Below are 13,971 nucleotides of genomic sequence, written 5' to 3'. Positions count from 1 at the left end.
ACCCCGATTAAGAAATAAACACATACCACATGTTGTTGATGAACTCAAGTTTGTATCCAAACAAATTGGTATTGTCTGCATTCGCACATTATTTGTCGAAATACATATATTTTAGTTACAAGGATGCAAATTTGCATGAGGTCATCAAGCTTCGATGGCGCAGTAGGCAGCGCATGAGTCTCATAATCTCAAGGTCGTGAGTTCGATCCTCACTCGAGGCAAAGTTTTGGTACAATATTTTATTTTCCATCTGCATGAGACAGAGAAAAAATTATACATGGAATTTTGACAGGTGCAAAGAAATTGCACAGATGGGATTCGAACCCACGCCATCGAAATGACTGGTGCCTAAAACCAGCGCCTTAGACCAGAGGTTCCCAACCTTTTTTTAACGCGACTCAAATACATACCAAAATTTTGTTGAGTGGTTTCTCGCGACCCATGGCCATGCTATTTTAATTGTATTTTGTCTGTTAATTATAGGAACGCTTTTTGAAAATTACTACGCCAGTTTAGCAAATAAATAACCTTATAACGAGCAAACACTGTTGTTTTTTACGACCAAACATTTCCATTTAGCCCGAACTTGGAGCTAAATGGAAGGAATATTAGCCAGACAACGCTCAACTGTGAGCTAACACATCACTTTATGACGTCACAAACAGTTTTAACCATTATCACCACAAGTTGAAGTTGTTATTGGGCCACAATTTAAAACCCGTGGAATAATAAACAATATGCTCCGCGACGTCAAAAAGTAGATGCTCTAATTGTCACTAAAACAAGCGACCCAACAGGATGTTCAGGCCACCCAACTTTGGGTCGCGACCCATAGGTTGGGAAATACTGCCTTAGACCACTCGGCCACGCTACCAAATGAGAACAGTGTTTTGCTAAGTTAATGTGATCTGATGCAACAGAGATGGCAAATAACGATGTGGTAGAGGGTTTTCAACCAAAGTTTAGACAAAATTGACCCCGAAGAAGAAATAAACACATACCATATGTTGTTGATCAACTGAAGTTTGTATCCAAACAAATTGGCATTGTCTGCATTCCCACATTATTTTTCGAAATACATATATTTTAGTTACAAGGATGCAAATTTGCATGAGCACATCAAGCCTCGATGGCGCAGTAGGCAGCGCGTGAGTCTCATAATCTCAAGGTCGTGAGTTCGTTCCTTACTCTGGGCAAACTTTTGGTACAATATTTTATTTTCCAACTGCATGAGACAGAGAAAAAATTATACATGGAGTTTTTGACAGATGCAAAGAAATGGCAGCGGTGGGATTCGAACCCACGCCATGGAAATGACTGGTGCTTTAAACCAGCGACTTTGACCACTCGGCCACGCTACCACACGAGAACAGTGTTTTGCCATGTTAATGTGATCTGATGCAACATAGATGGCAAATAACGATGTGGTAGAGGGTTTGCAACCAAAGTTTAGACAAATTTGACCCCGATTAAGAAATAAACACATACCATATGTTGTTGATCAACTCAAGTTTGTATCCAAACAAATTGGCATTGTCTGCATTCCCACATTATTTGTCGAAATACATATATTTTAGTTACAAGGATGCAAATTTGCATTAGGTCATCAAGCCTCGATGGCGCAGTACGCAGCGCGTGAGTCTCATAATCTCAAGGTCGTGAGTTCGATCCTCACTCGAGGCAAACTTTTGGTACAATATTTTATTTTCCAACTACATGAGACAGAGAAAAAATTATACTTGGAGTTTTTGACAGATGCAAAGAAATGGCAGCGGTGGGATTCGAACCCACGCCATGGAAATGACTGGTGCCTTAAACCAGCGACTTTGACCACTCGGACACGCTACCACACGAGAACAGTGTTTTGCTAAGTTAATGTGATCTGATGCAACAGAGATGGCAAATAACGATGTGGTAGAGGGTTTGCAACCAAGGTTGTGACAAAATTGACCCCAATTAAGAAAGAAACACATACCACATGTTGTTGATCAACTCAAGTTTGTATCAAAACAAATTGGCATTGTCTGCATTCCCACATTATTTTTCGAAATACATATATTTTAATTACAAGGATGCAAATTTGCATGAGGTCATCAAGCCTCGATGGCGCAGTAGGCAGCGCGTGAGTCTCATAATCTGAAGGTCGTGAGTTCGATCCTCACTCGGGACAAACTATTGGTACAATATTTTATTTTCCATCTGCATGAGACAGGAAACAAATATACATGGAGTTTATGACAGGTACAAAGAAATGGCAGCGGTGGGATTCGAACCCACGCCATCGAAATGACTGGTGCCTTAAACCAGCGACTTTGACCACTCGGACACGCTACCACACGAGAACAGTGTTTTGCTAAGTTAATGTGATCTGATGCAACATAGATGGCAAATAACGATGTGGTAGAGGGTTTGCAACCAAAGTTTAGACAAATTTGACCCCGATTAAGAAATAAACACATACCATATGTTGTTGATCAACTCAAGTTTGTATCCAAACAAACTGGCATTGTCTGCATTCCCACATTATTTTTCAAAATACATATATTTTAGTTACAAGGATGCAAACTTGCATCAGTACATAAAGCCTCGATGGCGCAGTAGGCAGCGCGTGAGTCTCATAATCTCAAGGTCGTGAGTTCGATCCTCACTCGGGGCAAACTTTTGGAACAATATTTTATTTTCCGTCTGCATGAGACAGAGAAAAAATTATACATGGAGTTTTGACAGGTGCAAAGAAATGGCAGCGGTGGGATTCGAACCCACGCCATCGAAATGACTGGTGCCTAAAACCAGCGCCTTAGACCACTCGGCCACGCTACCACATGAGAACAGTGTTTTGTGATCTGATGCAACAGAGATGGCAAATAACGATGTGGTAGAGGGTTTGCAACCAAAGTTTAGACAAATTTGACCCCGATTAAGAAATAAACACATACCATATGTTGTTGATCAACTCAATTTTGGATCCAAACAAATTGGCATTGTCTGCATTCCCTCATTCTTTTTCGAAATACATATATTTTAGTTACAAGGATGCAAATTTGCATGCGTGCATTAAGCCTCGATGGCGCAGTAGGCAGCGCGTGAGTCTCATAATCTCAAGGTCGTGAGTTCGATCCTCACTCGACGCAAACTTTTGGTACAACATTTTATTGTCCATCTGCATGAGACAGAGTAAAACTTATACATGGAGTTTTGACAGGTGCAAAGAAGTGGCAGCGGTGGGATTCGAACCCACGCCATCGAAATGACTGGTGCCTTAAACCAGCGCCTTAGACCACTCGGCCACGCTACCACATGAGAACAGTGTTTTGCTAAGTTAATGTGATCTGATGCAACAGAGATGGCAAATAACGCTGTAGTAGAGGATTTCCAAACCAGAGTTTAGACAAATTTGACCCCGGTGAAGAAATAAACACATACCATATGTTATTGATCAACTCAAGTTTGTATCCAAACAAATTGGCATTGTCTGCATTCCCACATTATTTATCGAAATACATATATTTTAGTTACAAGGATGCAAACTTGCATCAGTACATCAAGCCTCGATGGCGCAGTAGGCAGCGCGTGAGTCTCATAATCGCAAGGTCGTGAGTTCAATCCTCACTCGGGGCAAACTGTTGGTACAATATTTTAATTTCCATTTGCATCAGAAAAAAAATTATACATGGAGTTTATGACAGGTACAAAGAAATGGCAGCGGTGGGATTCGAACCAACGCCATCGAACTGTCTGGTGCCTAAAACCAGCGCCTTAGACCACCCGGCCACGCCACCACATGACACCAGTGTTTTGCTAAGTTAATGTGATCTGATGCAACATAGATGGCAAATAACGCTATGGTGGAGGATTTGCAAACGAGAGTTTAGACAAATGTGACCCGGTGAAGAAATAAACACATACCATATGTTATTACACCATGTGTTGGCGCAGTAGGCAGCGCGTGAGTCTCATAATCTCAAGGTCGTGAGTTCGATCCTCACTCGGTGCTAACTTTTGGTACAATATTTTAATTTGCATCTGCATGAGAATAATTGACGAAGCAACAGTGCTTCCTAATCAAAATCAGTCAACAAAGTTGTTTAACGATATATATTTCACCCCAAAAGGGCATCTTCAGTCGTTCTGTGAAACAACGAGTGTAAAAGTAAAACAAACCAAGCAATGATCTAAAACCATATTAAACACAGCAAAGAGATACGGCAACCTGCTACAAGCCCTTGCTGACTATGCAAGATCTGCGACAGAACTGCGTCTAAGCTACACAAAAAGTACACACTGCAACAAGCGATAAGGGAAAAGTGCACACCCAGATAAAAAAGAAGGAAAACGGAGAGACGAGATAACCGTCTAGTCCACGGGCAACGAAAAAACTCTAGAGTGAACACAAGCAAACAACCCAGTCCAAATGAAATACAAAATAAAATCGATAAAAACCAGTAAAAGAATAAAATGATGTAAAATAATGAATGGAGTTATCGCACCCTGGGCAAAACCATTTTTTGAATATTAATAGTAGCTTGGGTAATTTTGAGCCACTTTGCTTCACAAGCGTCCAAGTCTTTGAAAGGCGGCTGCTGTAAAAACGTGACACAAAAACACTCGGCAATATCAGGATAGGTGGCGAAGAGTTCAGGGTGTTTAACTGCGTAATGGCGCAACAGCGCTGCATTATCGTTACCCTCTTTAATATCGTGTTCTTTCCATACCGATCTGTGGTGGTTCCATCGGGTGCTAAACCGGTTTTTGGTTTGGCCGATGTATTGTTCTTTAGATATGCGGCAAGTGACCGCATACACACCATAGTTTTTGCAGTCAAGCACCTGTTTTAATCTGATATCTTTGCTGCGAGTGGCAAAAATACTCTGCTCATACACCATCGCCTTATGTACGCCATGGTTTCCACACAATGCGCACTTTTTGCAAGGACCCGATTGGCCGTCGGCAACTTGTTTCATACGTCCATGTGCCAAGCCTTTGTAGTTGGTAAGAACATTCCCGATGGCTAAAGCATTTTTGTAAACGATTTTAGCGAGCGGTTGTAGATTCTTTTCTTTCGTGGTTAACGTGAGAAGCCGTGGAAACGATGTAGCCCAAGCTATTCTATGTTGGTTTGTTTTTTCTTTAGGCGGCGCGAAACGCTGTACCCATTCTCTTGCTACTGGCAAACATTGCTCCGTAATTAATACAGGAAAACCGGAACGGTGGCACTTCTCACGAAGTCTTACTAGGCTTAACATGTAGTCGTCCTGCATTTGATTTAATCTTCTTAGCCTACATGCTTCACCCAACACAATCCCACGAAAGATGTAGCGAGGATGATGCGACGTCCCATGCAAAAAACAGCGGTTCTTGGATGTTTCTTTGATATGGTCTTGCGTTATAAAATGCAGTTTGTCCGAACTCGAATAGCAGTGGGCTACATCCAAAAATTCCACGCGACCAGTCACATCCCTGTTAGAAAATTCCCTAAAGGTAAGTTGAAGACCAACTTTAAGGAATGCCTCGTATAGCGCTTTTTTGATGCAGTTGTGGTACTTTGGCCAAATGAAATCCATAAGATGTCATCTATATACCGCTTAAAAATCTCCGCTTTCTTTAAAGTTGCAGTGGCTGTTTCGACAACATAGTGCAGAGCCATGTTCGCAAGCGACACTGAATGATTTTCGCCGGTGGCAATACCTTTACGCTGTTTGTATGCATTTTCCCCATACCTTATTATGGCATTATTGATAGTGAACAACACCATATCCGCCAGACATTTACGGGCCATGGAAGAAAACCCGGAGTGACGTTTGAGGGCACAAGAGAGAGATTTGCGGATTAAATCCCTTGGTTTGTTTGGATAGAGGCCCACAACATCAGCAGCCACGATAAAGAGTTCCAGTCCGTCTCCCCGTGACTGATCAATACGTGACTGCCAATTGATTAAACACTTAAGATAATGTTGGGTATCTGAGCAGTATTCATTGATGTTACTTCTGCAATATTCCAGACTTATAGGCTTAAGCAAATGTTCAAGTAGCGACGTGCAGCGAGAGAGGTAAGTACTGCCCACCCGCTTGGAGCAGTCTTACCGGAATCTCTAAAGCTGTTACCTTTGTGAGCACATCTGTTGTAAGTTTGTGGGTTTTAAACAGCGGGTAAACATACAATGAGCTGTTATTGGCAAACTGCTTCGCAGTTGGGCCTGGAACCTTGTGATACTGGTTGCCAGACTGTTTTATCCCAACTGTGGTGAAAAGTAGATCTTTAGATATGACAGACAACTTGAACAATTTGATTGCGTATTGTTCAAGAGCAGTCTTTATGGTCTTGACCATGACCTCCAGGCTGGGTACATCTGTTGCAACCAATTCATAGTCAGCCATCTCTCGTTTCATTATCGCATCGTAATCCTTAAACGAGACCAAAACAATTTTGCCATCTTTGTCAGAACGGCAAATAACCACTGATATATTGCGGACAGCAGACTTTAAAGCTTGTCCTCAGCTCAAGGGTTAACACGGAATATAAATCTCACAACAACTTGGCACCGCCCCTCAGGAAAAGTTTGCAAGCTTTAAAGTCTGCTGTCCGCAATAGATCAGTGGTTATTTGCCGTTCTGACAAAGATGGCAAAATTGTTTTGGTCTCGTTTAAGGATTACGATGCGATAATGAAACGAGAGATGGCTGGCTATGAATTGGTTGCAACAGATGTACCCAGCCTGGAGGTCATGGTCAAGACCATAAAGACTGCTCTTGAACAATACGCAATCAAATTGTTCAAGTTGTCTGTCATATGTAAAGATCTACTTTTCACCACAGTTGGGATAAAACAGTCTGGCAACCAGTATCACAAGGTTCCAGGCCCAACTGCGAAGCAGTTTGCCAATAACAGCCCATCGTATGTTTACCCGCTGTTTAAAACCCACAAACTTACAACAGATGTGCTCACAAAGGTAACAGCTTTAGAGATTCCGGTAAGACTGCTCCAAGCGGTGGGCAGTACTTACCTCTCTCGCTGCACGTCGCTACTTGAACATTTGCTTAAGCCTATAAGTCTGGAATATTGCAGAAGTAACATCAATGAATACTGCTCAGATACCCAACATTATCTTAAATGTTTAATCAATTGGCAGTCACGTATTGATCAGTCACGGGGAGACGGACTGGAACTCTTTATCGTGGCTGCTGATGTTGTGGGCCTCTATCCAAACATACCAAGGGATTTAATCCGCAAATCTCTCTCTTGTGCCCTCAAACGTCACTCCGGGTTTTCTTCCATGGCCCGTAAATGTCTGGTGGATATGGTGTTGTTCACTATCAATAATGCCATAATAAGGTATGGGGAAAATGCATACAAACAGCGTAAAGGTATTGCCACCGGCGAAAATCATTCAGTGTCGCTTGCGAACATGGCTCTGCACTATGTTGTCGAAACAGCCACTGCAACTTTAAAGAAAGCGGAGATTTTTAAGCGGTATATAGATGACATCTTATGGATTTCATTTGGCCAAAGTACCACAACTGCCATCAAAAAAGCGCTATACGAGCCATTCCTTAAAGTTGGTCTTCAACTTACCATTAGGGAATTTTCTAACAGGGATGTGACTGGTCGCGTGGAATTTTTGGATGTAGCCCACTGCTATTCGAGTTCGGACAAACTGCATTTTATAACGCAAGACCATATCAAAGAAACATCCAAGAACCGCTGTTTTTTGCATGGGACGTCGCATCATCCTCGCTACATCTTTCGTGGGATTGTGTTGGGTGAAGCATGTAGGCTAAGAAGATTAAGTCAAATGCAGGACGACTACATGTTAAGCCTAGTAAGACTTCGTGAGAAGTGCCACCGTTCCGGTTTTCCTGTATTAATTACGGAGCAATGTTTGCAAGTAGCAAGAGAATGGGTACAGCGTTTCGCGCCGCCTAAAGAAAAAACAGACCAACATAGAATAGCTTGGGCTACATCGTTTCCACGGCTTCTCACGTTAACCACGAAAGAAAAGAATCTACAACCGCTCGCTAAAATCGTTTACAAAAATGATTTAACCATCGGGAATGTTCTTACCAACTACAAAGGCTTGGCACATGGACGTATGAAACAAGTTGCCGACGGCCAATCGGGTCCTTGCAAAAAGTGCGCATTGTGTGGAAACCATGGCGTACATAAGGCGATGGTGTATGAGCAGAGTATTTTTGCCACTCGCAGCAAAGATATCAGATTAAAACAGGTGCTTGACTGCAAAAACTATGGTGTGTATGCGGCCACTTGCCGCACATGTAAAGAAAAATACATCGGCCAAACCAAAAACCGGTTTAGCACCCGATGGAACCACCATACATCGGTATGGAAAGAACACGATATTAAAGAAGGTAACGATAATGCAGCGCTGTTGCGCCATTACGCAGTTAAACACTCTGAACTCTTCGCCACCTATCCTGATATTGCCGAGTGTTTTTGTGTCACGTTTTTACAGCAGCCGCCTTTTAAAGACTTGGACGCTTGTGAAGCAAAGTGGCTCAAAATTACCCAAGCTACTATTAATATTCAAAAAATGGTTTTGCCCAGGGTGCGATAACTCCATTCGTTATTTTATATCATTTTATTCTTTTACTGGTTTTTATCGATTTTATTTTGTATTTCATTTGGACTGGGTTGTTTGTTTGTGTTCACTCTAGAGTTTTTTCGTTGCCCGTGGACTAGACGGTTATCTCGTCTCTCCGCTTTTCCTTCTTTTTTATCTGGGTGTGCACTGTTCCCTTATCGCTTGTTGCAGTGTGTACATTTTGTGTAGCTTAGACGCAGTTCTGTCGCAGATCTTGCATAGTCAGCAAGGGCTTGTAGCAGGTTGCCGTATCTCTTTGCTGTGTTTAATATGGTTTTAGTTCATTGCTTGGTTTGTTTTACTTTTACACTCGTTGTTTCACAGAACGACTGAAGATGCCCTTTTGGGGTGAAATATATATCGTTAAACAACTTTGTTGACTGATTTTGATTAGGAAGCACTGTTGCTTCGTCAATTATTCTTACATATAATTTGATGTATAATCAGTGATCGTCGACAAAAAGATGCCTACTACTTGCGGGATAGATCCTGTACCAAACACTAAATGTCATCTGCATGAGACAGAAAAAAAAAATTATACATGGAGTTTTTGACAGGTGCAAAGAAATGGCAGCGGTGGGATTCGAACACACTCCATCGAAATGACTGGTGCCTAAAACCAGCGCCTTAGACCACTCGGCCACGCTACCACATGAGAACAGTTTTTTGCTAAGTTAATGTGATCTGATGCAACAGAGATGGCAAATAACGATGTAGTAGAGGGTATGCAAGCAAGGTTTGGACAAATTTGACCCCGATTAAGAAATAAACACATACCATATGTTGTTGATCAACTCAAGTTTGTGTCCAAACAAATTGGCATTGTCTGCATTCCCATATTATTTGTCGAAATACATATATTTTAGTTACAAGGATGCAAATTTGCATGAGTACATCAAGACTCGATGGCGCAGTAGGCAGCGCGTGAGTCTCATAATTTCATGGTCGTGAGTTCGATCCTCACTCGGGGCAAACTTTTGGAACAATATTTTGTTTTTCAAGTGCATGACACAGAGAAAAAATTATACATGGAGTATTTGACAGGTGCAAAGAAATGGCAGCGGTGGGATTCGAACCCACGCCATCGAAATGACTGGTGCCTAAAACCAGCGCCTTAGACCACTCGGCCACGCTACCACATGAGAACAATGTTTTGCTAAGTTAATGTGATCTGATGCTACAGAGATGGCAAATAACGATGTGGTAGAGGGTTTGCAACCAAAGTTTAGACAAATTTGACCCCAATTAAGAAATAAACACATACCACATGTTGTTGATCAACTCAAGTTTGTATCCAAACAAATTGGCATTGTCTGCATTCGCACATTATTTGTCGAAATACATATATTTTAGTTACAAGGATGCAAATTGACATGAGGTCATCAAGCCTCGATGGCGCATTAGGCAGCGCGTGAGTCTCATAATCTCAGGTCGTGAGTTCGATCCTCACTCGGGGCAAACTTTTGGTACAATATTTTATTTTCCATCTGCATGAGACAGAGAAAAAATTATACATGGAGTTTTGACAGGTGCAAAGAAATGGCAGCGGTGGGATTCGAACCAACGCCATCGAAATGACTGGTGCCTTAAACCAGCGCCTTAGAACACTCGGCCACGCTACCACATGAGAACAGTGTTTTGCTAAGGTAATGTGATCTGATGCAACAGAGATGGCAAATAACGATGTAGTAGAGGGTTTGCAACCAAAGTTTAGACAAAATTGACCCCGTAGAAGAAATAAACACATACCATATGTTGTTGATCAACTCAAGTTTGTGTCCAAACAAATTGGCATTGTCTGCATTCCCACATTATTTGTCGAAATACATATATTTTAGTTACAAGGATGCAAATTTGCATGAGTACATCAAGACTCGATGGCGCAGTAGGCAGCGCGTGAGTCTCATAATTTCATGGTCGTGAGTTCGATCCTCACTCGGGGCAAACTTTTGGAACAATATTTTGTTTTTCAAGTGCATGACACAGAGAAAAAATTATACATGGAGTATTTGACAGGTGCAAAGAAATGGCAGCGGTGGGATTCGAACCCACGCCATCGAAATGACTGGTGCCTAAAACCAGCGCCTTAGACCACTCGGCCACGCTACCACATGAGAACAATGTTTTGCTAAGTTAATGTGATCTGATGCTACAGAGATGGCAAATAACGATGTGGTAGAGGGTTTGCAACCAAAGTTTAGACAAATTTGACACCAATTAAGAAATAAACACATACCACATGTTGTTGATCAACTCAAGTTTGTATCCAAACAAATTGGCATTGTCTGCATTCGCACATTATTTGTCGAAATACATATATTTTAGTTACAAGGATGCAAATTGACATGAGGTCATCAAGCCTCGATGGCGCATTAGGCAGCGCGTGAGTCTCATAATCTCAGGTCGTGAGTTCGATCCTCACTCGGGGCAAACTTTTGGTACAATATTTTATTTTCCATCTGCATGAGACAGAGAAAAAATTATACATGGAGTTTTGACAGGTGCAAAGAAATGGCAGCGGTGGGATTCGAACCAACGCCATCGAAATGACTGGTGCCTTAAACCAGCGCCTTAGAACACTCGGCCACGCTACCACATGAGAACAGTGTTTTGCTAAGGTAATGTGATCTGATGCAACAGAGATGGCAAATAACGATGTAGTAGAGGGTTTGCAACCAAAGTTTAGACAAAATTTACCCCGTAGAAGAAATAAACACATACCATATGTTGTTGATCAACTCAAGTTTGTGTCCAAACAAATTGGCATTGTCTGCATTCCCACATTATTTGTCGAAATACATATATTTTAGTTACAAGGATGCAAATTTGCATGAGTACATCAAGACTCGATGGCGCAGTAGGCAGCGCGTGAGTCTCATAATTTCATGGTCGTGAGTTCGATCCTCACTCGGGGCAAACTTTTGGAACAATATTTTGTTTTTCAAGTGCATGACACAGAGAAAAAATTATACATGGAGTATTTGACAGGTGCAAAGAAATGGCAGCGGTGGGATTCGAACCCACGCCATCGAAATGACTGGTGCCTAAAACCAGCGCCTTAGACCACTCGGCCACGCTACCACATGAGAACAATGTTTTGCTAAGTTAATGTGATCTGATGCTACAGAGATGGCAAATAACGATGTGGTAGAGGGTTTGCAACCAAAGTTTAGACAAATTTGACACCAATTAAGAAATAAACACATACCACATGTTGTTGATCAACTCAAGTTTGTATCCAAACAAATTGGCATTGTCTGCATTCGCACATTATTTGTCGAAATACATATATTTTAGTTACAAGGATGCAAATTGACATGAGGTCATCAAGCCTCGATGGCGCATTAGGCAGCGCGTGAGTCTCATAATCTCAGGTCGTGAGTTCGATCCTCACTCGGGGCAAACTTTTGGTACAATATTTTATTTTCCATCTGCATGAGACAGAGAAAAAATTATACATGGAGTTTTGACAGGTGCAAAGAAATGGCAGCGGTGGGATTCGAACCAACGCCATCGAAATGACTGGTGCCTTAAACCAGCGCATTAGAACACTCGGCCACGCTACCACATGAGAACAGTGTTTTGCTAAGGTAATGTGATCTGATGCAACAGAGATGGCAAATAACGATGTAGTAGAGGGTTTGCAACCAAAGTTTAGACAAAATTGACCCCGTAGAAGAAATAAACACATACCACATGTTGTTGATCAACTCAAGTTTGTATCCAAACAAATTGGCATTGTCTGCATTCGCACATTATTTGTCGAAATACATATATTTTAGTTACAAGGATGCAAATTTGCACGAGTACATCAAGCCTCGATGGCGCAGTAGGCAGCGCGTGAGTCTCATGATCTCAAGGTCGTGAATTCGATCCTCACTCGGGGCAAACTTTTGGTACAATATTTTATTTTCCGTCTGCATGAGACAAAGAAAAAATTATACATGGAGTTTTGACAGGTGCAAAGAAATGGCAGCGGTGGGATTCGAACACACTCCATCGAAATGACTGGTGCCTAAAACCAGCGCCTTATACCACTCGGCCACGCTACCACATGAGAACAGTTTTTTGCTAAGTTAATGTGATCTGATGCAACAGAGATGGCAAATAACGATGTAGTAGAGGGTATGCAAGCAAGGTTTGGACAAATTTGACCCCGATTAAGAAATAAACACATACCATATGTTGTTGATCAACTCAAGTTTGTGTCCAAACAAATTGGGATTGTCTGCATTCCCACATTATTTGTCGAAATACATATATTTTAGTTACAAGGATGCAAATTTACACGAGGTCATCAAGCCTCGATGGCGCAGTAGGCAGCGCGTGAGTCTCATAATCTCAAGGTCGTGAATTCGATCCTCACTCGGGGCAAACTTTTGGAACAATATTTTATTTTTCAAGTGCATGACACAGAGAAAAAATTATACATGGAGTATTTGACAGGTGCAAAGAAATGGCAGCGGTGGGATTCGAACCCACGCCATCGATTGACTGGTGCCTTAAACCAGCGCCTTAGACCACTCGGCCACGCTACCACATGAGAACAATGTTTTGCTAAGTTAATGTGATCTGATGCAACAGAGATGGCAAATAACGATGTAGTAGAGGGTTTGCAACCAAAGTTTAGACAAAATTGACCCCGTAGAAGAAATAAACACATACCACATGTTGTTGATCAACTCAAGTTTGTATCCAAACAAATTGGCATTGTCTGCATTCGCACATTATTTGTCGAAATACATATATTTTAGTTACAAGGATGCAAATTTGCACGAGTACATCAAGCCTCGATGGCGCAGTAGGCAGCGCGTGAGTCTCATAATCTCAAGGTCGTGAGTTCGATCCTCACTCGGGGCAAACTTTGGTACAATATTTTATTTTCCGTCTGCATGAGACAAAGAAAAAATTATACATGGAGTTTAGACAGGTGCAAAGAAATGGCAGCGGTGGGATTCGAACACACTCCATCGAAATGACTGGTGCCTAAAACCAGCGCCTTATACCACTCGGCCACGCTACCACATGAGAACAGTTTTTTGCTAAGTTAATGTGATCTGATGCAACAGAGATGGCAAATAACGATGTAGTAGAGGGTATGCAAGCAAGGTTTGGACAAATGTGACCCCGATTAAGAAATAAACACATACCATATGTTGTTGATCAACTCAAGTTTGTGTCCAAACAAATTGGGATTGTCTGCATTCCCACATTATTTGTCGAAATACATATATTTTAGTTACAAGGATGCAAATTTGCATGAGTACATCAAGCCTCGATGGCGCAGTAGGCAGCGCGTGAGTCTCATAATCTCAAGGTCGTGAGTTCGATCCTCACTCGGGGCAAACTTTTGGAACAATATTTTATTTTTCAAG

At 41.8% G+C, this 13,971-nt stretch overlaps 1 protein-coding gene and 10 non-coding genes across 11 annotated transcripts; 4 read left to right on the top strand and 7 right to left on the bottom strand.

Annotated features, from left to right (window-relative positions):
* Positions 1-1,279: 1,279 nt before the first annotated feature.
* On the bottom strand, positions 1,280-1,361 carry Trnaf-aaa (transfer RNA phenylalanine (anticodon AAA)). Its single transcript has one exon. It is a non-coding gene; the product is annotated as a tRNA-Phe (tRNA).
* A 1,222-nt stretch (positions 1,362-2,583) lies between these two features.
* Positions 2,584-2,656, top strand: Trnam-cau (transfer RNA methionine (anticodon CAU)). The gene has a single exon. It is a non-coding gene; the product is annotated as a tRNA-Met (tRNA).
* An 82-nt stretch (positions 2,657-2,738) lies between these two features.
* Positions 2,739-2,820, bottom strand: Trnal-uag (transfer RNA leucine (anticodon UAG)). The gene has a single exon. It is a non-coding gene; the product is annotated as a tRNA-Leu (tRNA).
* A 393-nt stretch (positions 2,821-3,213) lies between these two features.
* Positions 3,214-3,295, bottom strand: Trnal-aag (transfer RNA leucine (anticodon AAG)). Its single transcript has one exon. It is a non-coding gene; the product is annotated as a tRNA-Leu (tRNA).
* A 4,474-nt stretch (positions 3,296-7,769) lies between these two features.
* On the top strand, positions 7,770-9,024 carry LOC145223915 (uncharacterized). Its single transcript, XM_080090325.1, has one exon. The coding sequence runs from the start codon at positions 7,790-7,792 to the stop codon at positions 8,567-8,569; it is 780 nt and encodes a 259-aa protein (XP_079946451.1). The 5' UTR covers positions 7,770-7,789; the 3' UTR covers positions 8,570-9,024.
* A 627-nt stretch (positions 9,025-9,651) lies between these two features.
* On the bottom strand, positions 9,652-9,733 carry Trnal-uag (transfer RNA leucine (anticodon UAG)). Its single transcript has one exon. It is a non-coding gene; the product is annotated as a tRNA-Leu (tRNA).
* Positions 9,734-10,623: 890 nt separating this feature from the next.
* Positions 10,624-10,705, bottom strand: Trnal-uag (transfer RNA leucine (anticodon UAG)). Its single transcript has one exon. It is a non-coding gene; the product is annotated as a tRNA-Leu (tRNA).
* An 890-nt stretch (positions 10,706-11,595) lies between these two features.
* Positions 11,596-11,677, bottom strand: Trnal-uag (transfer RNA leucine (anticodon UAG)). Its single transcript has one exon. It is a non-coding gene; the product is annotated as a tRNA-Leu (tRNA).
* A 1,376-nt stretch (positions 11,678-13,053) lies between these two features.
* On the bottom strand, positions 13,054-13,134 carry Trnal-aag (transfer RNA leucine (anticodon AAG)). The gene has a single exon. It is a non-coding gene; the product is annotated as a tRNA-Leu (tRNA).
* Positions 13,135-13,383: 249 nt separating this feature from the next.
* On the top strand, positions 13,384-13,456 carry Trnam-cau (transfer RNA methionine (anticodon CAU)). Its single transcript has one exon. It is a non-coding gene; the product is annotated as a tRNA-Met (tRNA).
* Positions 13,457-13,868: 412 nt separating this feature from the next.
* Trnam-cau (transfer RNA methionine (anticodon CAU)) lies at positions 13,869-13,941 on the top strand. The gene has a single exon. It is a non-coding gene; the product is annotated as a tRNA-Met (tRNA).
* Positions 13,942-13,971: the final 30 nt, after the last annotated feature.

Source organism: Phallusia mammillata, chromosome 4 (assembly GCF_965637545.1).
Source record: "Phallusia mammillata chromosome 4, kaPhaMamm4.hap1.1, whole genome shotgun sequence".
NCBI classification, from domain to species: Eukaryota; Metazoa; Chordata; class Ascidiacea; order Phlebobranchia; family Ascidiidae; genus Phallusia; species Phallusia mammillata.
This window is presented reverse-complemented; position numbering and strand designations above follow the sequence as displayed.

Bases quoted from the DNA above. Each gene is read 5' to 3' on its own strand.
- LOC145223915 (XM_080090325.1), top strand. From the start codon at position 7,790: ATGCAGGACGACTACATGTTAAGCCTAGTAAGACTTCGTGAGAAGTGC.